Source organism: Xyrauchen texanus, chromosome 28 (assembly GCF_025860055.1).
Source record: "Xyrauchen texanus isolate HMW12.3.18 chromosome 28, RBS_HiC_50CHRs, whole genome shotgun sequence".
NCBI lineage: Eukaryota > Metazoa > Chordata > Actinopteri > Cypriniformes > Catostomidae > Xyrauchen > Xyrauchen texanus.
The window spans coordinates 36,695,996-36,719,857 of NC_068303.1; the positions used below are offsets into that span (position 1 = coordinate 36,695,996).

General features: G+C 39.5%; 1 protein-coding gene across 1 annotated transcript in view; it reads left to right on the forward strand.

Annotated features, from left to right (window-relative positions):
- LOC127621910 (B-cell lymphoma/leukemia 11B-like) overlaps positions 1-13,491 on the forward strand; it is a 48,170-nt gene extending 34,679 nt beyond the window's left edge. The window contains exon 3 of the mRNA XM_052095710.1: positions 8,349-13,491. Coding sequence (XP_051951670.1) covers positions 8,349-10,297 — 1,949 coding nt within the window. The 3' untranslated portion in view covers positions 10,298-13,491. The remainder of the gene's footprint in view (positions 1-8,348) is intronic.
- Positions 13,492-23,862: the final 10,371 nt, after the last annotated feature.

The window sequence follows — 23,862 nt, forward strand, 5'->3', positions numbered from 1 at the left end:
GTTACGCCTTCTGATTAGCATAATTTATTAGTTGCAGTATTATTTTCCTCTATTATCTCTATTCTCTATTATTTTCATAAACAGTATGTTTTAATTTATGTATGTGATGTATGTGAATCTTAGTATGTGTTAAATGGTTCCTGTCACTCAACTGGTAAAGCATGGTGCTAGCTATGCCAAGATCTTGGGTTTGATCCCCAGGGAACACATAAATTGATAACACGTATCCCTGGAATGCACTGTAAGTTGCTTTGTAATTTCAAATGCTTAATTATTGTCATAATGCATCTATTTAGTCTCGTCTTCATTATCGATGACAAAATCAGAAAAACCTTCTTCAACTAACGTTTTCGGCTGTCATTTTGTTGATGAGATAAACACTGCATACGGGCACTCAGTTCTGGGGAAAAAAAATGTGCCAGTCACATAAATGTAGCTAATCACTCTGAAGCCACAGGAAAATTACATTATGGCAGTGCTGACAACAGTGATTAGAGCTTCACTAGTGACTTTTTTGAGCTGTTATGTCAAAGGGCTTATATACACTTGGCCACTTCGTGCATTTTTACTGATCAAATTACTATCCAAATGAAAAAGCTCATTCCATGTACACTTGGTCGGATTGTAATCCGTCTCGAATGCCTTTCGGAGGGCATGAAGTGAAAGGCATGAAGTGGCCGGGTGTAAACAGGCCCAAAGGCAGCAGACAGAAACTGGGGTTTAAGAGCCCTCCCAAAAAATTGGTCACTTGCAAAAAAATCTATTACAATTAGGGCTGCCAGATTTAACTCGTTAACCTATGCGATTAATTTTAAACGTTTAATGCATAACTTTTTCTTAATCCTGATTAACACATTTACCGTTAATACAGCAAAAATACTGATGTGAATGGAGGAACATTTGTAATGTGTCCGCCAGGAGTCATTACACTGATACTCACGCCACAGCGCCAGAGCCCTTCTATCAAGATGAGTCTACAAGCTTAGCATAAAACAGCATTACTCGGCGGTCATAAAAATTCAATGGGCTGTAGTTTCGTAACATGTTAGTTGACCGTTATGGTCTTTACTATGATAGCTCTCTCACAGCATTTTCCTGTCACTAATAAAATGATGGAGAAAGGAGCTCTTAGTGGTATTTGATGTTCAAAACTAGCCTAGATGGGACTTGTGATTGAAATCAAGTATTTTTTAACTATCACCGAAACGCAGAATGTGATGTGTTTGTTTGCAAGGTTTTCATGGTGAGTTCAAGGTGGTGTTTGGAGCGTGCTTTGACGTACTGACGTGAATCATGAACGTAGGTTCACGATTGCTGTAACAAAGCGGATAGCTACAGTCTACCTGCAGATTTATATTGTGGAGGATGAGAATTTAAGGGATTTAATGCCTATTGCAAGGAATATGCAACCTTTGTGGGGACTAGTTCTTTCAATTAGTCAAACACCCACTTAGACATTGGGAAACTTTTAATGTTATTTCAATTGGTGCTATTTTAGTGCATTTCTATCTTTATATTATGGAAGGCTTTGCTTGGAAAATGCTAATAAAGCATTATATTGCTACATATTGTTTTGTTTTCTTTCCTAAGATGGAAATGGAAATTTTGACAATAAGTATATATAGTGTCAAATTTCAGCACTTTTCAAATCTGCAATTAATCGTGATTAACTACAAAAAATGATGCGATTATTTGCGATTCAATTTTTTTGCAACTAACGGCACTTATTACAATATAATGAAATATTTATGATTTATGGACAAGGCTAACCAGACAAACCTTGATGTCTTGGTGGTGAACGTGTAGGATGTCAGGATATCAGGATGTTTAGAAGTAACAGTATGGACACCAATGGTAGATCAGGTAAAGGTCCCACCTGCTGTGGTCTATAGCCAAACTGCTGAGTGGATTTAGTGTTAGTGGGTTAGGTTGAATTTATACTGTGGGTCTAGGTGTTTTTGTGAAAGTGGCTATGAAAATATGAGTTTGTTTGTGTAAGTGTAAGCATGTGGGTGCCTTTTGTGTATATATGCTTATCTTTGCTTGCTTTTGTGTGTGTGTGTGTGTGTGTGTGTGTGTGTGTGTGTGTGTGTGTGATGTAGAGAGAGAGAGAGAGAGAGAGAGAGAGAGAGAGAGAGAGAGAGAGAGAGGGAGAGAGAGAGAGAAAGAGAGAGAGAGGGAGAGAGAGAGAGAGAGAGAGAGACAGTGGTGTCTTCTCTTCTAGAGGCAGTTTGTGATGTTCCTCCTTTTTATTCCAGCAGACAGAGACTGGAGATTTGAAATGGTTACTGCAACAGGCCTGCTTTCACTTAGACAGGAGACCGCCATGTTTGTGTGTGTGTGTGTGTGTGGTGTGTGTGCCAGCTGTAACCACTACTTCTGCCACTATCCTCTGTGGCTTTTCTCCACACACAGTTTTTCCACTGTAGAACGTGAGCTACAGTCTTTGCATATATAGCTGTCTGTCCTCATTAGAGCCAACAATCACATATAACTGTAATGTGTAATTCATCAGAGAACTGAACTACCAGATGACTGACTACAGGCTAAAAAGTACTCATTTAGTAATAAAGATAGATGTTGGTTTAGTGTATTGTAACGTCAGAGCAAGCTTTCACACTATGGACACGACTCATGGTTATCCAACCTGGTTTCTGGGTGGACATTTATTTTTCTTGCAAAAACTGTAATGTAGTAAAATATTTAAACATCCTATAATCAAAATATTTTTTTCTTTCTTGCTTTAAATGTTCATGAAACACTAACATTTTATGATATATTAACAGATATGTATGTGTTGCTAGTGATAGAATACAATGTAAGTGTCCATTGTTCATTTAGGGAATTTTACAGTGATCCAGACACCTGAATCATCTATTTAAAATACAGAAACTGTGATTATGACACCACGCATCTGTACTTCTCCATCATTTGATCATTATTTGATGAATTATTGCTGATATGGTCAATAGAAACATCCAGAAATGAAAAGGAGCTTATTATTAAAACAGGTGCGACATTTGGGTGTTGGTTCACAAAAGCACGGAGCAGAAAAATGTCATATGCGACGATAATCACTCGTAGTAATACAAGCAATCTGTTTCACTGCCTCAAAATGAAGCATGCTAAAGAAAATTATGAAAGCCAAAGGATGTGCTTTGCATTCATTCATTTCTATTCAGTCATTTATGATTATTTTTTTATTTGTTTTTTAGCAAGAAGTGTTTTTTTATTTTATATTTATTGATCTTTGTGGTATATTGCTTTGAGAAGATCTTGAGTTTCTTGATGAAAGTTTATAATAATAATAATAATAATAATAATAATAATATGTCATCAACATATCATACTGAAATGAGGCATCATGTGAAATTGAGTTTTTTTTTTTATTACTTTGACAGTCAAGTTTCAAATAAAAATAAAATTATATATGTAGTTTTCATTTGTAAGGTATTTAATTCACTGACTTGATTTACAATATAGTTATTTAATATATATATATATATTTTTTTATTAAAAAAAATGACTATATTGTGAGATATATATATATATATATATATATATATATATATTGTGATATAAAATGACTCTATTGTAATATAAAATTAATGTGATATAAGATATTGATCATATTGCTCACCCCTACGTTTCCATATAATATACTGCAACATCATGTCATGGCTTCCCTGCAATGCTGATAGAGGGACAGGACAGGCTTTCAGTCAATGACAAAACCCTTTAACTGTTTATGCAACATGCATTTATTATGCGTTATTATGAGTGTTTAGAGATATGTGGAGAGGTGGACCTAGGCTCGTTTGAGACGGGGTTTACATTGACTGTCTCAGACACAAACGCTATTGATCCATCCATCCTTAAAGGAGCAATATGGAACATTGGCATCCAACGTTTAAAATGGGTACTGCAGTCCATATTCAAAATATTGGAGAGAGCTGTCTCCCCCGCCAACTCCTCCCCAGACTCGAAGCTCACGCGGGTTGTCAGGTTGAGGACACGCAACAGGAACGAGCAAACTAACAATGGCAATCGACGAGCCTTACACTGTAAGTTGTTCAGCTAATATATACGTTAAGTATATTGTCAAGTTAATATTTTAGATATATTTATTGAAAAACCAGACAAATACTGAATACGTACATTTGTTTTCAAACACTGATAATTCATGGGAAAAGAAGAGTAAAAAGAAAACATATCAATTTGATCTTTTATTAAGATGTACACATACAGTAAATACTGCCATTTGTGAAACCAGTCTGCCCTAACAGCGTTCTTGTCTGTGAAAGAGACATTTCAGTCCTAAAAACATTTCGTTCTGCAAATCAAAAAGGACGCGCGCACACACACACACACGCACGCACGCACACACACAGCAGGCTTTGGAATTTAGCATAAAAAAAATGGGCTACCTTCAGAAAGGCAGTAGGCTGGTTTTGGCTCCAGTGTGGTCTGGCTCCCTCCATGCCATTTTCCTGCCAAAATCATTTATTTCACTGTCATAATCATTTATCAAAGCCAACCTGATGGGCTGTTCAGGCTCACAGCTCAATCAATGTAGGATTACATCTATCACGAGGAATGAAATAAATCGAAGACAGAATGACAGTGAGAGAAGGATATCAATTGCAAACTTTTAAGGTGAAGTCATTTTAGGGCCACTAATGTCACCAACTGCAATTGACTCTCCCTGTCATACACTGGTCGAAAGAAGAAGAAAAAACAGATAGTCCCACCCCACACTCACACTATTGATTGAGCCAATGTTGCTGTGCCAGATTAGTCAGAATACTAAAACAAACAGAGCAATGTTTTGATAGTGCTGTCAAGCCACATTGTTTACATTTTTAAGAGAAACCTGCCAACAAATGATTTACTTCTAGATGTCTCAGCACATAAATCTGAGATAAGAGAAAATATTGTACCATCCAAAAATTTCCAACATTACCTTTAAATTGATTTCAGCTTATTAGTTTTACATCAAAAGTTTAAAGAAGAAAAACCATTTTCCATGTGTAGCCATACAAAACATTGTTTACTCTTTCTCACACATAAAATCTAACATCCAAACCACATCGCTGATTCCCTAGTGTGTGTTGGTGACACAGACAGCAGTGTCTCCCTACACAGAATGCTGCACCTCTGTGTTTCTCATTAGCATAGTGGCCTGGCCCCCTGATTAGCCACGATTCATCACAAACAAGACATTAGTGATGCAAGGTGAGGCCCCCGGGAGCCCCAAATCACAGGCATGCTAATGAGGGCCCATGTTACGGCGGCGTGAGGTGTCAGCCGGCTGGTGACAGGTGCACAGAGGGGACATTTGGTGGTTGGGGGTGAGGAGTGAAGGCGTACCATAGTCCCCATGGCATCACCTTGTCCTTTGTTCTTTATGCAAATCTACCGCTGTGGCATTCTAAAGCACAGAATATAGCGGGTTCGAGGGGCAGAGCTGTGAGAGTGCCAGGCCTGAGTTGTACACACATATGCTTTTGCATTGTGACTAGAGGTCGACCTATATATTGCAGAGGCTAATAAATCATCCAAAATTTGGTATTTTTAAATTATCAGCATTGGCAGATGATTTTCTTTAATTGTAAACATGAACCTGACTTGAAAGTTATATTTGAAAAACTGACCCGAACCCAGCCCAAAACCCAAATGTGGCAGACCTCCAATTGTGACATCATCAAACAAATTGCGTGTATTCGCACATGCACATACTTCCTTTCGTTGGGACATCATCACAATCACACATTGTGACCATCAGGCAACTGTTTCATTAGCTCAGCTTCAGTGAGTAATTGGTTTATGCTCAGGTAATGCTAATGACAGCAGCAGCTAATGCTACATTTATTTCCGTCATGAAACAGCAGTGCTCCCATGTCTGCCAGATTTGTTCGCAGATAATTAAAAAACACCCTCAACCCCTCCTCCTGACTTCTCTGTCACTGCATTTATGCTCTTAAAGGGAAATTAATTGCCACAAAATGTTGAAATCAAAATATCTAAACCCAGGTTGGAGGTCCCTGAGGATAAGTTAATTGGCCTTGAGGTTTTGTAATACTAAACCCAAGAGGGTGAATTACTTTAGTGTAAGATGCCCTCTGCCCACACACCCACGAGTATCATTAATCACATATCCTACACATACAAAAACATGCATGTCAACAGCCTAGTGCTGTTTAACACAGCGAGAATGCTACTACAGATTTGTTAGCGCCATGCACTGCAACAGCCTGCTCTCTAGTATTAGAGCCACAACTCAATTTAGCTGTTTAACCTGTAATCCCAGCGATATTTATTGAAGTGCAAGAGGGAAGAAAATTGGGCTATTAGGCTCTTGCAATGAATACACTGAAAGGAAAAAAGGCACTCTGCTAACTAGCAGTTGACCTTTGCAGCCCGCAGTGAACGGTTTCATGGATGTGGACTGTGGTAATTACTGCAAATTGAATTACATAGCGAACAGCGATGATTCTGTAATGAGCACTTTTATTGGCTGGAGTGCTTTGCTATGACATGGCCCTCCCAGGTCTCTGTAGTGTGGGCGAGCATGCACACACACACACACACACACACACACACACACACACACACACACACACACACACACACACACACCCAATGATCCATGATTAGATGGAGATATGTGTTCCTGAGGTGCCTGATGGGTAATTTCACACCAGCGTGCCACACAAGCTGCTGTCACAAGACATAGATCTTTGATGGGTCATTAGCATATCTTAGCTTATTCACTCTGGGTCTCTCTCTCTCTCTTTCTCTCTCTTTCTCTCTCTTACACACACACACACGCGCGCGCGCACGCACGCACGCGCACACACACACACACATTCTGGCTTGTTTGGAAAGTTGATGAAATTTGTCTTTGGTCGTCATTAAGCCTGTCTGTCTGTTAGCTGACACGGTCCCTTAGTAACATATGGTGTTTTTTGTATGATGTGATAGGATGCAAATTGCAGTAGCTCAAGCACACAGTTATGCCAGGATAAGTGCACACGCACACACATACACAAATGCATATATTTGTGCATGCACGACTGCTCTATCACACTCTCTTCATTTGTCCATCCCACGTTCTGTTAAGTCCTGCCACCAGCAGATTATGAAATGTTGATGAGGCATTTTTGGAACTGGAACTGTTGGACACATTGATTATATACAGAATTAGGCCCCAGTCCAAGATCTGAAAAGGAAAATAAACAGCCTTTGTGACAGAAGGGATTTCTGCAATGTATCCATCCAAACTAAATGCAGGCTGTGGACCTGTCCTGCACAACCTCTTAAATTGTCAGTGTCCTAAACATTAGAAAACTGCTTGACAGACTGGACAAACCCCAAGTTATATCTGCAAAGAACCACTCACACAAATTTTTTGAAATATGATGACCTAAACAAATATCCAATATCACACTAAGGGCCCTGTTTATACCTGGTATTAACGTCGCTGGTGATCAATCACAAATTAAATATGTAAATTATTTGCTTTGATTTGATTACAAAACAAGCAAGGACTGATATTAAAATAAACGTTTATTTTATTACGGTGTAAAAGCATGGGCATGACTGCATTGGCATGCATTTGCATACCACATTTCCCTCAAATGATACACAAAAATGTATATGGTGAGTGTGTCTTGCAGCTATGCACCTGTCAGAATATGAACCTTTCAACACAACTCTTTCATACCCTTTCTTTCTTAAACCCTCTCTTTTTATTTCTTTTGCCACATAATTATATCCATATGGAAATAGTGAAAGGTGTGGTGTTGAATGCAGAGTTATATATTTACGTCTTGCTGACATTAGCATTTGCACATTGCGTTTTGGACTTTGGGCGATACCTGCCATCTGTGTTAGGCTCTAGCCCTCAAGGAGCTGCCCTGCTCTCACCCTGACTTATATCCTGGTTGAGTCATGTATGAGCAGATCCTCTCTGATGGGGCTTTAGAGAGCAGCAGGCTCTGCGGCGTGATAGATAACATGCTAGGCTATCAGAGAGCTCTTGTCTCTCCTCTTAGGATGATGTAATTTTCATCTTATAAAATGGATGTCGCCGCAGCATAATGAGATGTCTCACACAAGTTGCCTGTTTAATTTTCAACAGACATGATCCATGAACCTAACCAGAGAGGACTCTTGGCTTTGATTACATTCAAAGCCATGACCGAGAGCCAATAGATTCGCGAATGTCATGGAAAGCTATGAAAGTGTGCCTAAACCGCCACTTGCAGCAAATTATATAAATCAGCAAATCGAGTTAATAGCTAATATATGTACTAATTCCATCCATGTTCTTTGGTGTCTTCCAGGAAAAGATGAGCCCTCCAGTTACATCTGCACGTCATGTAAGCAGCCATTTACCAGTGCATGGTTTCTGCTGCAGCATGCGCAGAACACCCATGGGATCCGAATCTACCTGGACACCCACCCTAATAATTGTTCACTTACCCCACGTATGGCCCTTCCTCCACCACTGGGGGCTGATGCCCTGCCCCGCTCCCCTCTTGCCAGTTTTCTGGGTGATGGCTGCAACCCTTTTCAACTGTTACGTATGGCTGCCCCACTGCTACGAGAGCCACTGCCCCCTGGGTACATGGAAACCCGCTTGCCATCTACCCCTTCTTTTGTAAGCCCTCCACCACCCCGCCATCCTCTGGAACGCCTTGGCCCAGAGGAAATGGGCCTCCTGTCCCAGCATCCAAGTGCATTTGAGCGAGTGATGCGGCTGACACCTATGGGCATAGAACACTCAATGGGCTTCTCTCAACGTCTTCGGGATTTGGCGGGCAACAACAACAATGGTGGGCCAACCCCTCCTCTTTCCCCTAACCGTGTACCACCAATGCATCGGCTTCTTAGTCCCAGCCTTTTCCAGCATGGCTCCAAACCTCCACCTTTCCTAACCTCACCCTCACAGCCACAATCAGTACCATCCAGAGGCAATTCCTCACCACCACTAAACCAGGTCGGCAAAGCCAAGTCCTGTGAGTTCTGTGGCAAGACTTTCAAGTTCCAAAGCAACTTGATAGTGCACAGACGAAGTCACACTGGTGAAAGGCCCTATAAGTGTCATCTCTGTGACCATGCATGTTCGCAGGCCAGCAAGCTGAAGCGCCACATGAAGACCCACATGCACAAGTCAGGCTCCATGGGGAGCTCACCTGAGCAGGGAGGGCAGGACTCAGTCGGAGAAGGGCTTAAGAACATAGAGGACAGTGGCACAAGGGAAGGATTGGATAATGAGGAGGATGAAGAAGAAGAAGAGGAGGAGGAAGAAGATGAGGAAGAACAGCATAATGGGAGCAGGCCTGAGTCCACCCTGAGCATGGACTCAGAATTGAGCAGAAACAGAGAGAATGGCCCAAGACCCTCACCAGTGGAGAAGCCTCTGGCATCTGAAAGAGTGACAGAAAACCAATACAACAATCTCGACAATCACTTGAGACTGCCACCGGGCAGCAGGCCACGCGAAAAGATGGATGTAGATTCGGAAGCCAGGGAGATTGACAGAGACGGACGGCCCATGTTGAACGGTAGAGGCTGCTATCCGGAGAATCCAATCTCAGCGTTATTCTACCGGAAGCCCCTGCCTATTTCCAGTCCGAGCCTATCTGGGTCATCTGCCAAGAGGATCAAGGTGGAGAAGGATGTGGAGTTGCCACAGGTTCCCATCGTCTGCCCTGAAAATGTGTACTCTCAGTTGCTAGCCGGGTATGCTGCATCCCGCCACTTCATAAGGGAGCCCTTCCTGGGCTTCAGTGACTCCAGGCAGTCACCTTTCGGCACTTCTTCCGAGCACTCCTCATCTGAGACAGGCAGCCTGCGCTTCTCCACCCCTCCAGGGGAGATTCTGGAGGGGGGTGGGATGTCAGGACGAAGTGGAAGCAGTACACCTCACCTTCAGCTGCGGGGTCCTAGGCCAGGGAGACCACCCAGCTCCAAGGAGAGCCGACGGAGTGACACCTGTGAGTTCTGTGGTAAGGTGTTCAAGAACTGCAGCAATCTGACCGTGCATCGGCGCAGCCACACAGGTGAGAGGCCTTACAAGTGTGACTTGTGCAGCTACGCTTGTGCCCAGAGCAGCAAGCTTACCCGGCACATGAAGACGCATGGGCAGTTTGGCAAAGAGGTGTATCGCTGCGATATTTGCCACATGCCATTTAGCGTGTACAGCACCCTGGAAAAACACATGAAGAAGTGGCATGGAGAGCATTTGGTGACCAATGAGGTCAAACTCGAGCAGCCTGACAGGGCTTGAGAACATTTACTAATGCACTGTATTATGGGTTTAGCTGGATAGTCTTTCTCTTGAATAGATTTTTTTTTTATTTTAGATTTATGTTTTATTTTATTTTTTGTTTGTTTTGATATTTTTTAAATTTTTTGACAAGTAAATCAAACTGCCACCTGAGAAAAAAGAACACAGGGGAGTGTTATTCTGTTGTTCTAAAAACCCTTCTTGCATTTCCCTGCAACTAACAGAGGAGTAGTCCATTATGAATTCATGGAGCCTTTCTAATGTGCAATAATTTCTGTATTTATTGGATTATTTGTTATTATCAATGGCATGTGCAGGTACATTATCGATAGGTTTCTAATGCATTCAGTTCCTGAAATTATATTTCTACACCCTATCTTATGATATGACGAATACTGAGAATTTGGCATTCAGCCAACTTTCATGTCTTTAACTAGTTTCCTTAAAGGAATAATATCTGGTAATTTCTAAAGAAGAGGTCAACTTCTAAAAATCTGAGAAAGTTTTCATGTTATAGTTGCTGTCAATGGCCCCTTTTGTCTTGTGTGATATACAATAGCTAGACGTAAAGCACCAAATGTCACTTTGACAATAAAATATTGAAAAAGTTTTAGGGGGCAAAAAAACCCAGGGATATTTTAAGGCAGCTGATAGGCAGTTTGACTGCATTTGAATGATTTTCTATTAACAACCCTTGAAATGTTCATCAACCTTGAGAATGGCAGTCATGTGCAAATCACAACAACAAAATGTCCTCTACAATCCCTTAGTTCCTGTGTATAAACAGTGTTGAGGCAACCAGTGTTGTATTTATTCCTGACAATATTTTTTCAAAAGTTTTGTTAAACCCCAGATTTGAGGGTTTACTAAAGTGTTTACGTTCTGTAATTAACCTCCATACATCTCTTCCACCTACATAATCTCTTAATTAATTTTCAGTGCTTTCCAAAACATGTATAAGGTTGAATCCTTTCATATGTTAATGGTATTATAATGTGTATTGTCATTGTGCTGTCTCGACTAATTCAGACTGCAAGTTGTTCAGGGAAGCCATAAGCTTGTTACATATCAAATTTGTATCATATGTATATATGGATGATACGACTGCAGTTTAATGCTGTATTCTTAAGAAATGATCAAAAGCAATTAGCAAATTCTCAATTTAACTTGAAATAAAAATTTTATTTGCAGGTATTTGGAAATCAATATTAAGCCCCTCACCTGCTTACCTGTAGAATTCATAGAATTAATTTGAGCTCACACGCACGCACACACACACACACACACACACACACACACATATTGGTGCGGCTATACTTATGAGGACTCTCCATAGACATAATGATTGCATGTATGTGTGTGTGTGTTAATTAATGAACTATAGATTCTATCCGCTAAACCTAACACTCACAAAGTACCACACGCTCCATTGAGAGTGATAGCCACTAATCGGGACCACGAGGAGGTTACCCCATGTGACTCTACCCTCCCTAGCAACCGGGCCAATTTGGTTGCTTAGGATACCTGGCTGGAGTCACTCAGCACACCCTGGATTCGAACACGCGACTCCAGGGGTGGTAGTCAGCGTCAATATTTGCTGAGCTTCCCGGGCCACCTGTTTAGTATGTTTTTACTACCCAAACCTGCCCACACACACACACATACATGCATTTTATGCAACATCCTGTGCGTTGAAACTGCAATCAGTGAATTGTGTTGGGGCGCTATGGAAGACCTCTTGACTGCTTGTCCTATAAAGGATTCTAGGATTACACACTCCACCTCCATCTGCCACCTTTTACACACCATCAGCTTAAATACACAAGGCCGCCCTCCACAAACCATGGTTCACTCTCTCTATTTTCACTCTTTATATGTACACTGCAAAAAAAAAGTCTTAATATTTCCGAAGTAAAAATACCTAAATATGCTTAAAAGCAGATACATTTTCTTGAGAAACAAAACTGCATAAGATATTAAGACTTGTTTTCAGAAAATATACCTTGAGCAAATAGTTTCTTTTCTTACTTTGAGGATAATTGTTACTAAATTTAGTAAGGGTTATGCTTAAAACAAGAAAACATCTTCAAATTACATAATTTTGCTTCTCAAGTCATTTTATCTTATTTAGATATTTTTACTGGAGAAAAAGACAAAATTACTTTTTCTTTGTAGTGTAAATGTTTTCCCTTAAACCAAGCCTTTGTGTGACTCGAAAGTTTACTTTAAACTAAGGCTGCACATACTGACCACTCAGAATCAATCAACAGGGTGAAACAGAGATATAAAGAAATGTACAGCACAAGAACAAGAACAATTGTATAACTTTGTCTTTTATCATCACCTACTTTTTAGATACTTTGCAAACTTAACATAAATGAAAGTGGCCATAACTTTTTAAAGGTTTTAATCTAGTAAACTTGCCAGATTTAGGTGCCACCAATGGTTTTCTGAAACAGATTGAACCAGAAAACATGGATGTGCCTCAAACTAATGTTCAGCCTTTATCCTCTGACACAGTTCAGACTCCTGTTATATAGTGGACGAAAACCAATCCATGAGCAAACTATCATTAACCAGTATCATTTAAATTCAATAAGTGGAATCAAATCAAGCAAAGTTGTAAAGGATGATTATTCATTTATTCGGGCAAATGTAATGTTTCATTTGTAAGCAAAGTCTTCAACACACAGATTTCTTTGAGAAATTACTGAGCCATTTCTTTCCTGTATTATTTAGAGTTATTGACAGTGGAGGTAAAACAACATAATTGGAAAATGTGATAACTATGACACTGTCTTTAAATTATGTTTACTGTGTTGAAGTATATGGATATTGAGCTTTTCTGTATATGTGTTTTAAATGAGAAAGTACCCATTTTTCTACTATTTTAAATATCATAGCAGGGGTTTTCTCCTCTTCCCTTTCTTTTCTTTTTTTCCTTCCCTTTTTTTGGTGCTGGTATTTCCGTAAATTTCAATGGATATATGCGCGTGTATGTTTTGTTCATTGTTAAAAACTCAATGTATTTGTAATTTCAGTGGCATTTTATGAAATGATGCAAAAAATTATTATATTTTGCAGTCCATTATGAAATTGTGAGTCTATTCAAATGTTTTGTCACTATATCTGTTCTTAATTTTGGTAAATCCATCCACTGGAGGATGTAAAAAAATAAAATAAATGGAAAAAAAAAAAAACATATCGAATCTTTTGCAAATTTTCTTTTTTTAAATGTATTTACATCCAGGGCTAACTTTGTGTTGTCATGATTGTGCAGAATAAATTTAAGAAAAAAAAAAAAAATAAAATAAATAAATAATAATAATATATATATATATATATATATATATATATATATATATATATATATACAGTGGGTACGGAAAGTATTCAGACCCCTTAAATATTTCACTCTTTGTTATATTGCAGCCATTTTCTAAAATCATTTAAGTTCATTTTTTTTCCTCATTGTACACACAACACCCCATATTGACAGAAAAACACAGAATTGTTGACACTTTTGCACATTTATTAAAAAAGAAAAACTGAAATATCACATGGTCCTAAGTATTCAGACCCTTTGTTCAGTATTTAGTAGAAGCACCCTTTTGATCTAATACAGCCATGAGTCTTTTTGGGAAAGATGCAACAAGTTTTTCACATCTGGATTTGGGTATCCTCTGCCATTCCTCCTTGCAGATCCTCTCCAGTTCTGTCAGGTTGGATGGTAAACGTTGGTGGACAGCCATTTTCAGGTCTCTCCAGAGATGCTCAATTGGGTTTAAGTCAGGGCTCTGGCTGGGCCATTCAAGAACAGTCACGGAGTTGTTGTGAAGCCACTCCTTCGTTATTTTAGCGGTGTGCTTAGGGTCATTGTCTTGTTGGAAGGTGAACCTTCGGCCCAGTCTGAGGTCCAGAGCACTCTGGAGAAGGTTTTCGTCCAGGATATCCCTGTACTTGGTCGCATTCATCTTTCCCTCAATTGCAACCAGTCGTCCTGTCCCTTCAGCTGAAAAACACCCCCACAGCATGATGCTGCCACCACCATGCTTCACTGTTGAGACTGTATTGGACAGGTGATGAGCAGTGCCTGGTTTTCTCCACACATACCGCTTAGAATTAAGGCCAAAAAGTTCTATCTTGGTCTCATCAGACCAGAGAATCTTATTTATCACCATCTTGGAGTCCTTCAGGTGTTTTTTAGCAAACTCCATGCGGGCTTTCATGTGTCTTGCACTGAGGAGAGGCTTCCGTCGGGCCACTCTGCCATAAAGCCCCGACTGGTGGATGGCTGCAGTGATGGTTGACTTACTACAACTTTCTCCCATCTCCCAACTGCATCTCTGGAGCTCAGCCACAGTGATCTTTGGGTTCTTCTTTACCTCTCTCACCAAGGCTCTTCTCCCCCCGATAGCTCAGTTTGGCCAGACGGCCAGCTCTAGGAAGGGTTCTGGTCGTCCCAAACGTCTTCCATTTAAGGATTATGGAGGCCACTGTGCTCTTATGAACCTTAAGGGCAGAATAATTGTTTTTGTAACCTTGGCCAGATCTGTGCCTTGCCACAATTCTGTCTCTGAGCTCTTCAGGCAGTTCCTTTGACCTCATGATTTTCATTTGCTCTGACATGCACTGTGAGCTGTAAGGTCTTATATAGACAGGTCTGTGGCTTTCCTAATCAAGTCCAATCAGTATAATCAAACACAGCTGGACTCAATTGAAGGTGTAGAACCATCTCAAGGATGATCAGAAGAAATGGACAGCACCTGAGTTAAATATATGAGTGTTACAGCAAAGGGTCTGAATACTTAGGACCATGTGATATTTCAGTTTTTCTTTTTTAATAAATGTGCAAAAATGTCAACAATTCTGTGTTTTTCTGTCAATGTGGGTTGCTGTGTGTACAATAATGAGGAAAAAAAATGAACTTAAATGATTTTAGCAAATGGCTGCAATATAATGTAAGGGGGTCTGAATACTTTCCGTACCCACTGTGTATATATATATATATATATATATATATATATATATATATATATATATATATATATATATATAAATAAATAAAATATATTCATACTTTTGTTGACTTTATTATCATTCTATAATGTGGAGAGAAAAAAGTAATAAAAAAGAATGAGTAGGTGTGTCTACATTTTGACTGGTAGTAAATATGATGTTAGAAAGCCTGAGAAATCAGCACATCCATTTTTTATTAAGGCTAAAATGAATTTTTTTAAGCCCCAACTGGGATCTGCAAGTGACATTTGGCCCAAAGACTTCACTAATTTGTTAAAGCTTCATCTTCACTGCACCTGCCCTTTCCTCCTCTTTAGTCTAAGTGCAGAGCACACAAAAATCTTGTCTGACCTCTCCCATTTTGCCTCATCCTTTCTGGCAGGAAAACTCTTCATTTTCACATGACCAGACATAGAACGGGCTTTTCCCCTGAATAAGCCACTCATGTGAAGACCCACAGCCTAAAAGCAGCCTGCATGGTGACCTAGAGATGTTGTAAACAAACAATTGCTCCGTAGTTCATTCATCCTAAGATGTCTTGGCCAACATGTTTAAGCAATGTGTAGTTAGGTCTTTCATACTATGCAGTACATTTTCATGTCCCTATCATTTATGTCCTAATAAATTGGATAAAAGTTTAAACTTACAACTTTAAAAAGAAATCATATTAGTTTGTTTTCTTTTATCACAGTATCACCATTAAGTAAACATATGGGTGAATTATAAATAACTATACAACTATTAATTGAGCGGATGCCATATCTGCCTTATCTTCTTTTAAAATGAAAAATTGGACATTTATTAAGAAATATTCCAGGTGTTTCTTAATTTTTTCCTTCCTCTAATTAAAACATTACATACAAAATGATTTTTGATGGGGAATATTGTTGTAATTCATAATCAATTTAGTCAAGTTTAATCAAGTTTTTCCTATACGTCCCCAAAAGCCCTATCTATAATTTTAGTCTTTTGTAATACTGGTTTAACGAACAGTCCCATAGACACCATCCTCCAGGAAGTGCTATATTTTTTGGTGGGAAAATAACAGCACAAACATTAAGATTTAGCAATGGATTTTATAAATAGATGTTTTGTGTTTTTTTATTGTTTATATCACTCTAAAACATTCAATCCTGTTTGATAAAATTACAGAAACCAGTATGATAATGTGAAAAATTCATATTAAAAAGTTGTTACATTTCAAAAGTTATTATTATTATTCATTTTTTTTCAATTAACTTAAAGTTGACAGCCTCATGTAAACCAACTGATTAGTCCCTTACTGAGCAATGGCTAACTTTAGCTCTAAGTTTAAGTTCCTGAGCTTGACCAGAGCATATTTCTGAAATTCCTTAAATTACAATAAGAATGTAATTTTTTTTTTAATAGTTACAAAGTTCAAAAGCAACTGCATAACAGGAATGACCTAGTGAATGTCTTGTTAAAGAGGCAAGCATGCGGTTTCAATGGAGCCGGACATCTGGGAGACATCTTCTGCCACAAACAGCCCAGTCCCAGCGCATCCCTGACGGCTTAAAAAGTCACATTCCCAGAGCCTCATTCATGGCACCAGTTTCCCCTCGAGGTACCACTTTTTTCACACTCTAATTACGAGCAGCCACACCAATGAACCGCCAAGTAGCATTGACCACGTCTCCACATGAGCTGGTGTCGTAGTTCAGATACAGCACGCCATTTAAGGTCCAATTTAGTCTCTCATAATGGCAGGTCCCACTGGGCCTGTTCTCTCTCTGCCATGGGAAGAGACAGATCTCTATATGGTGGTGAAGGAGCCCCTTATTTGTCAGGCCATAATGACTTGGATCCAAATAAGTCACATAGAGAGAGAAAGTGACAAGGAAATTAGGGGTCTGAACATAATGCGGTCACAACAAATGGGGTGTCAGCTACAGAAAAGTTGCAATTTGCGCCTTGACCCTGCCGAGCGACCGCAGTTCATGGGATGATAGAAAATCATCCCACCAGATCTCTAGTCCATATATCCAGTTACTAATCTTCGTTTTCCTGATCATTGCCCAATCACACTGCCCTGTGTGAAAATGATGAGCCCATGGGGCAGAGAAAATGGCAACAATGGTAAATATGAGAGAGGATATTTTTTAAGACAGTTGAGAGATGCCAGGAAACATGGACGTCCTGTGGGTTTTGAAGATCTGTCCACAGCAGAGATACCTAAAGGAACAAAGAAAAAGATGACTCTTTTCACTGAGTAGCTTGTACAATTCTGAAAAGTAAATGAATAACTTGCATATACACAGATCAGCCACACATTAAAACCACCTGCCTAAGATGGTGTACTGTAGGTCCCCCTCGTCCCGCCAAAACAGCACTAACCCGCATCTTAGAATAGCATTCTGAGATGCTATTGTGTTCACCACAGTTGTACAGAGCGGTTATCTGAGTTACCGTAGACCAGGGGTGGAATAGGAAAAGAAATCGGCCCAGGATTTTATATACAAACTGGCCAAAAAGTTGTGACTGTCCTTTTCTGTGTATCGCTGCCCCCTTTGGCATATCGCGCCACCGTTTTGTGGCCCGTTCTGCATAATGCGGTGGCTCATTTCAGTTTAGTACCGAAAATGCCCGTTATGCCAGATTACGAGTCCTGGCATTTTCACTTTGGGGGATGATCAGGGGCAGATGGGCCATCGGGAGAACTGAGCGGGCTGGAGAACGGGCCGCGATAAGCTAAAATGAGCCGCCGCGTTATGCAGAACGGACCAAAAAATGGCACCGCGATATGCAGAAAAAGACCAGACTTTTGGGCCAGTGGCTATGTAAAATCCCAGGCCGATTTATCTTCCCAGTCCAGCCCTGCCGTAGACTTTGTCACTTCAAACCAGTCTGGCAATATCTGTTGACCTCTCTCATTAATTAGGCGTTTCCATCTGCAGAACTGCCACTCCCTGGAAGTTTTTTGTTTTGTTTTTGGCACCATTCTGAGTAAATTCTAGAGACTGTTGTGTGTGAAAATCCCAGGAGATCAGCAGGTACAGAAATACTCAAACCAGCCCATCTGGCACCAACAATCATACCACGGTCCAAATAACTGAGATCAAATTTTTTTCCCCCTTCTGATTGTTGATGTGAACATTAACTGAAGCTCCTGACCCGTATCTCCATGATTTTATACACTGCACTGCTGCCACACGATTGGCTGATTAGATAATTGCATGGATGATTGTTGGTGCCAGACAGGCTGGTTTGAGTATTTCTGTAATTGCTGATCTCCTGGGATTTTCTAGAATTAATTCAGAATGGTGCCAAAAAATATGAAATAATAAAAAATCTAGTGAGCGGCAGTTCTGTGGATGGACATGCCTTGTTGATTAAAGAGGTCAACAGAGAATGGCCAGACAAAGTCTACAGTAACTCAGATAACAGGGGGTAGGCTCCTCGCACATGCCTCCTATCTCCGGCAGGATATGATGGTTCCAAGTACAACTCCCTCACCACAGACGGGGCTACGCCAAATGGAGACATTACTTTTCTGTTTTACATTCATCAAATAAATGGCATCTTAATCCTCACTCAAGCCTTCCCGATAGATATATATATATTTGTGTTTGTGTGTTTTTTTTTGTCTAATTAAACATGATTTTATCTGTTCAGCCGGTTCCCGCCTCCTCCTTGCCCATTTTAAACCCTGTTACATTGGTGCTGAACAGTCAAAATAATATTTAATGTAAATTTAAACAAAAAGACACAAACACAAATGCACACACGGTAGCTGTGCTTGGCTTTCTCTCTCCCGAACTGCCGCAACCGGCTGCCTTTATCCATCTCCTAGGTTGATTTGCCCGATAGTGAGCCGGGTGTGCGTAGTCACGGCCCGACCCCCCGTCACAATCATCATGTTGTTCTAAATCTGTACGACTTTCCCCTGTGAAACAGAAACAGGGTTGGGCAGAATACTTGGGCTAAATATTAAATACGCTCTTAAATGCCTTAAATGTACCTAAAATCACATACAAAACTAATGTATTCCGAAAACAAGAATATTTTTAGAATACATATTTATAAAGGCAACGCACAATTGGAAGATTTATGTGTGATAATATCATTAGTATCTTATCTGAACTGCTACATCTCCATTACTAACATCTAAGTTAGTCTAAACAGCCAGCTAGCTGTTTGTCAATGCTAACAAAGATGAGATTATAAAAGTAGTAGAATACAATTGGATAAATTCTAAAAAGCAACTAATAGTACTGTATATTCTTTATATGCTATTATTTCAAGAGCTCAGGTTTTTGCAAAAAGGACATTTGCTCTTTGTTGTATCTTTTATTTGTAGGTACATGTTTAAATTAATACTGTTTACTGTCAATTTTTTTTTTATTAAAGTCTGGTCTGTTTCAGTTTAACACTTTTTGTCATTTTGCACATTATCATAAACTAAATGTGTTATTAGGGGCCAAGCACTGAAAGTGTGTAGACACCTATTGTAATCGTTAGTGTTCTTTTCTTCTTCTTCTTCTTCCGCCATTCAGTCTATGGCACCCATAGAACCTTATGCGGGAAAGTGTGAAATTTGGCACACAGATCGAGGACAGTCTGAACATTAACTGGAGCAAATTTGGAGTCTTTAATTCAAACCTCTAGCACCTCCAACTGCCCAAAGTTTCACATGTTTATGCTAATAACTTTTGAACCATAAGTGCTAGAATTCAATTTGATTTATTGTCTCGACAAATCGATTGCACCCTATGTCATCATTTTCCGTCTTGAAATGTTTTCCGGCATTATGAACTCCTCCTAGACCATTTGTCCTATTTGCATGGCAATTTAACCAGATCATCTTCAAACCAGGCTGACAAAAGGAATTCAAGTTGATTAGTCAAACGGTTCTCGAATAATGCACAACAAATTTGATGAAGAACACACCAAATTGGATGTGAGGCTATATCTCTGCAACACTTTAGCATATTTACACCAAACTTTGAGTGTGTTATGATAACCATGACCTGAGGGAACCTGCACAGTTTCGGTATAGCGCCACCTAGTGGTCACAAGTTATGAAAAATTTATATTTTTGCTTATAAATTCTGAATAGATTCACCTAATATCACAAATCTGGTCTTGTTAGATTCTGTGCGGGATGACGAGTCGAATGATACCAAATTTCCTTATGTATTTTCTAGGACTGTCAATCAATTAAAAATGTTTAATCTAATTAATTACATGGTGTCCCGATTAATAAATCGCGATTAATTGCATATACAAATATTTGCTGAGAAAGCCCCTCATATAACAATAATTCAATAGTTCAATTAGTTATCTTTAAATATTATATATATATATATATATATAAAATATATTCAGATAATTATAATGCATTACATTCTTGTGGCAGAAGAGTTAATCATTGATAAGACAATACAAAAAGTGGCTTTAGAATACAATGTATTGTTTACTACCATATTATTGATCATAAGTCAATCATTGGCATACAGTTTACAACAATCCATTTCACAAGTGAATTTGTCAATCAGTTGGAGATTTATTATGAGGGCTCGTTTAAGAGCCTGTCAATCAGACACCTGCGTCAGACATGCTTGTGTAGTGTCTCGGGTGCGTTGCATCATAAACATAAAATGTTTAGTTCACTGTTTCAAATTAAATATAGTTTAATACTCAATCTTTAAACACATCTTGAGATCCCTTAGTTTGCATTTGCGCTCCTTCAAGGGTTTTGAATGCAAGAATGTAACTTATGTTTGCGTTGATCTGCCTACTGAGGTATTTTCTTCACTGTATAAACTGTGCGTTGCTCATACAGCTGAAATTTCACTTACTGCCCTCTGGAGTAAACAGGTGGTACTACAAGCTTGCATTTCTCAGGAATCTTCCTTATTATGGTGAGATTAATTGAGTAAATTTTTTAACGCATTATTTTTTAAATTAGATTTTCAGTGAATATCGACTTAAATTTAGTTTTGTTCCTTACACGAAGCTATTGTATGGCTTCGGATGACTTGGAATATGGTGCACAATTCGCTAAATTTATGATACATTTATGGTGCATTTTTTTGTCCTTTTTAGAGCTTGACAACCTCTGGCACTATGGGGGAATACACTAAACAGTTGCGCCATTTTTGCAAATGCATGCGTCTTTTTCACTAACCAGAAGGTTAAGCAGACACAATCAGTGCTAAAATGTATTTCTGCACAAACACTTTCTATGCAGTTAGGCTTTAATTAATTCAAATGTATTATTTAATTACTACTTTTATCAAACCTCAAATAAACATGTAGATTCACAAGATCAATTGTTAGAGGCGATTGAGAAGTACCTATGGGAAGATCAGTTTTTGCACATAAGGGAATGTAAAACTTACCACTCATTCATTATACCTTAAATCATGGTTAAAAGAAAATCAGTGTAAATAAAAATGCTGTATTGCCATTTTTTTGTGTATGTTCGAATGTTACTGTTTTATGAAGTATATTTTCACTCCAGCATATTATTATTCCTGTTTTCCTGTAATACCTGTCCAAGGACTACAGTTGAAAATTATCTGCAAAAAAAAAATAACTGCCACATTCACAGAAATGTGCATAGATGTGTACAAACCCATAGGAATAGGAAATGTAAAAGGCTCAAAATTTATTACGCTTCTGTAGCGAACACAAGTTGAGACAGTCACAATGTCGGGGAAAAACTGCTTTATTAAATAACAGCAGGCAACAGTACAAAACAAGGGCAAATCCAAATGAGAGTCGTCGAGGGAAGCGTAGGGTCAAAAGCCGGGGAATCAAAGTAGTGTAAAGGGGCAAATCCGGGAGAGAGTGGTCAACGAGAGCGAGAGGTCGAAGCCGGGAAACAAGCACAACTAGACGGGACTAGCAGGATGAAAAACAAGGGAACTAGGGGAATACTAGAGTTGGCAAGCTAAGGGGTAAACAAGAGGAGTTTCAGAACTAGACGAGACTAGCGGGGGGCAAAGACACGGAAAACTAAATACAATAACCAACAACCGTGAGATGAAAGGGTAGTGATATATATATGGGCGAGTGCAGGTGTAAACCATGACAGGTGATGAGACGAGTGCAGGTGAAACTAATGTGCAGGAGTGCAGATGACGCGAATGCAGGTGGTCATAATGTTCTGGGGGATTGGAAACGCGTGAGAAACTCGAGGAAGGGAGATTGCCTACGAGCATGTGAGCGAGTAGGAGCAAAGTGGGAGTGAGGGCTCGAGCGAGCAAAAAGAGCGTGAAAAGCTTGAGGGGGCGGAGCGAGGGAGTGAGGTCGAGGGAGTGTGCGTGTGTGTGCTAGACGATGCGGGGAGAAGCAGAGGAGCGGGGTTCGTGACAGCTTCATTCACAAAAATTGCCCCAAAAAATTACAATGCCAGATTAAAGCAAGCGGTAAAATGTATTTTATTCAAAAGAGATGTTTGTTTATTTTCTATCAATAATATCAGCAGTAATTCATCAAATAATAATCAAATGATGGAGAGGAGTGTTATTACATATACAGTATCCAGACATGCAATGTAGTTAAGCCCACTTTCAGCATGTTAAAGAGCTGATTCAGGAGTCTGGCAGAGTGTGTCAGATCACAGTGTTCTGCAGCATCCTCTGCTATATAATGCAAAGAACCGGCCCGCGAGATCGGAACTGCATGTGCAATTGGGTACAACAGCAATTTGTGGCCATGTTTGCACCGTTATCTGATCTGCATAATTTTTTAATGAACTGGATTCTAAACCAGTGCAGAACACGTGTGCAATATAACCAACACTTTTACCAGGAGCAGTTCATTCTTAGTGATTTCTCCCTACTTGTTTTCATAGTATGGAAAAGAGCAGCATGAAAAATGTACTAATTAACTTCTCTTGTATTCCACAGAAAACAGAAAATCATACAGGTTTGGTACAAAATGAGGGTGAGTAAATGATGTCAGAATTGAATTTTTTTGGGTGAAATATTGCTTTAAATGCAGTACATAAAACTGCTGTATAACCAAAAGAGATTTGAGACTAGACTCTGCATCAGGATGGTTAAATAGCGAATACCTGACTATTAAAACGTGAGGAGGGAAAAAAGTTGATCACACCTTTGAAGTTGTGCAAGAGATCACATAAACACTTTGCTCTTGATTTCAAAATTACTCTCGAGCCGCTGCAAACAGCACAATCATCTTGTGATTAGCTTCAAACAGCAGAATGCTACGGCTCTGAAAATAAAACAACAGACGGGGCTTGTACACTGAAAGATTGCTTATCTTGTACTCTGTAATTAAGCCAGTCTGCACTTGATGAAAGCAAATTCAACTGGCGGGGCCACAGTTTCACAGCCAGTTTGCTTTTACGACATAATTACAGTCCAAATCAAATGAGAAGATTTCATATTTCTGCGGGACAAGTGTGGACTCCAGTGTCAACAGCTACCCGAGCAAGAGAAGAGGCTGGCTAAATACCTTAGTAATTGACCACTGTTTGGGTGATCCAGGGAGGTCTGACTACATGAATTCAAATGACTACTACTTGGAAAGAGTGGTGGCAGTTATTCAGACCG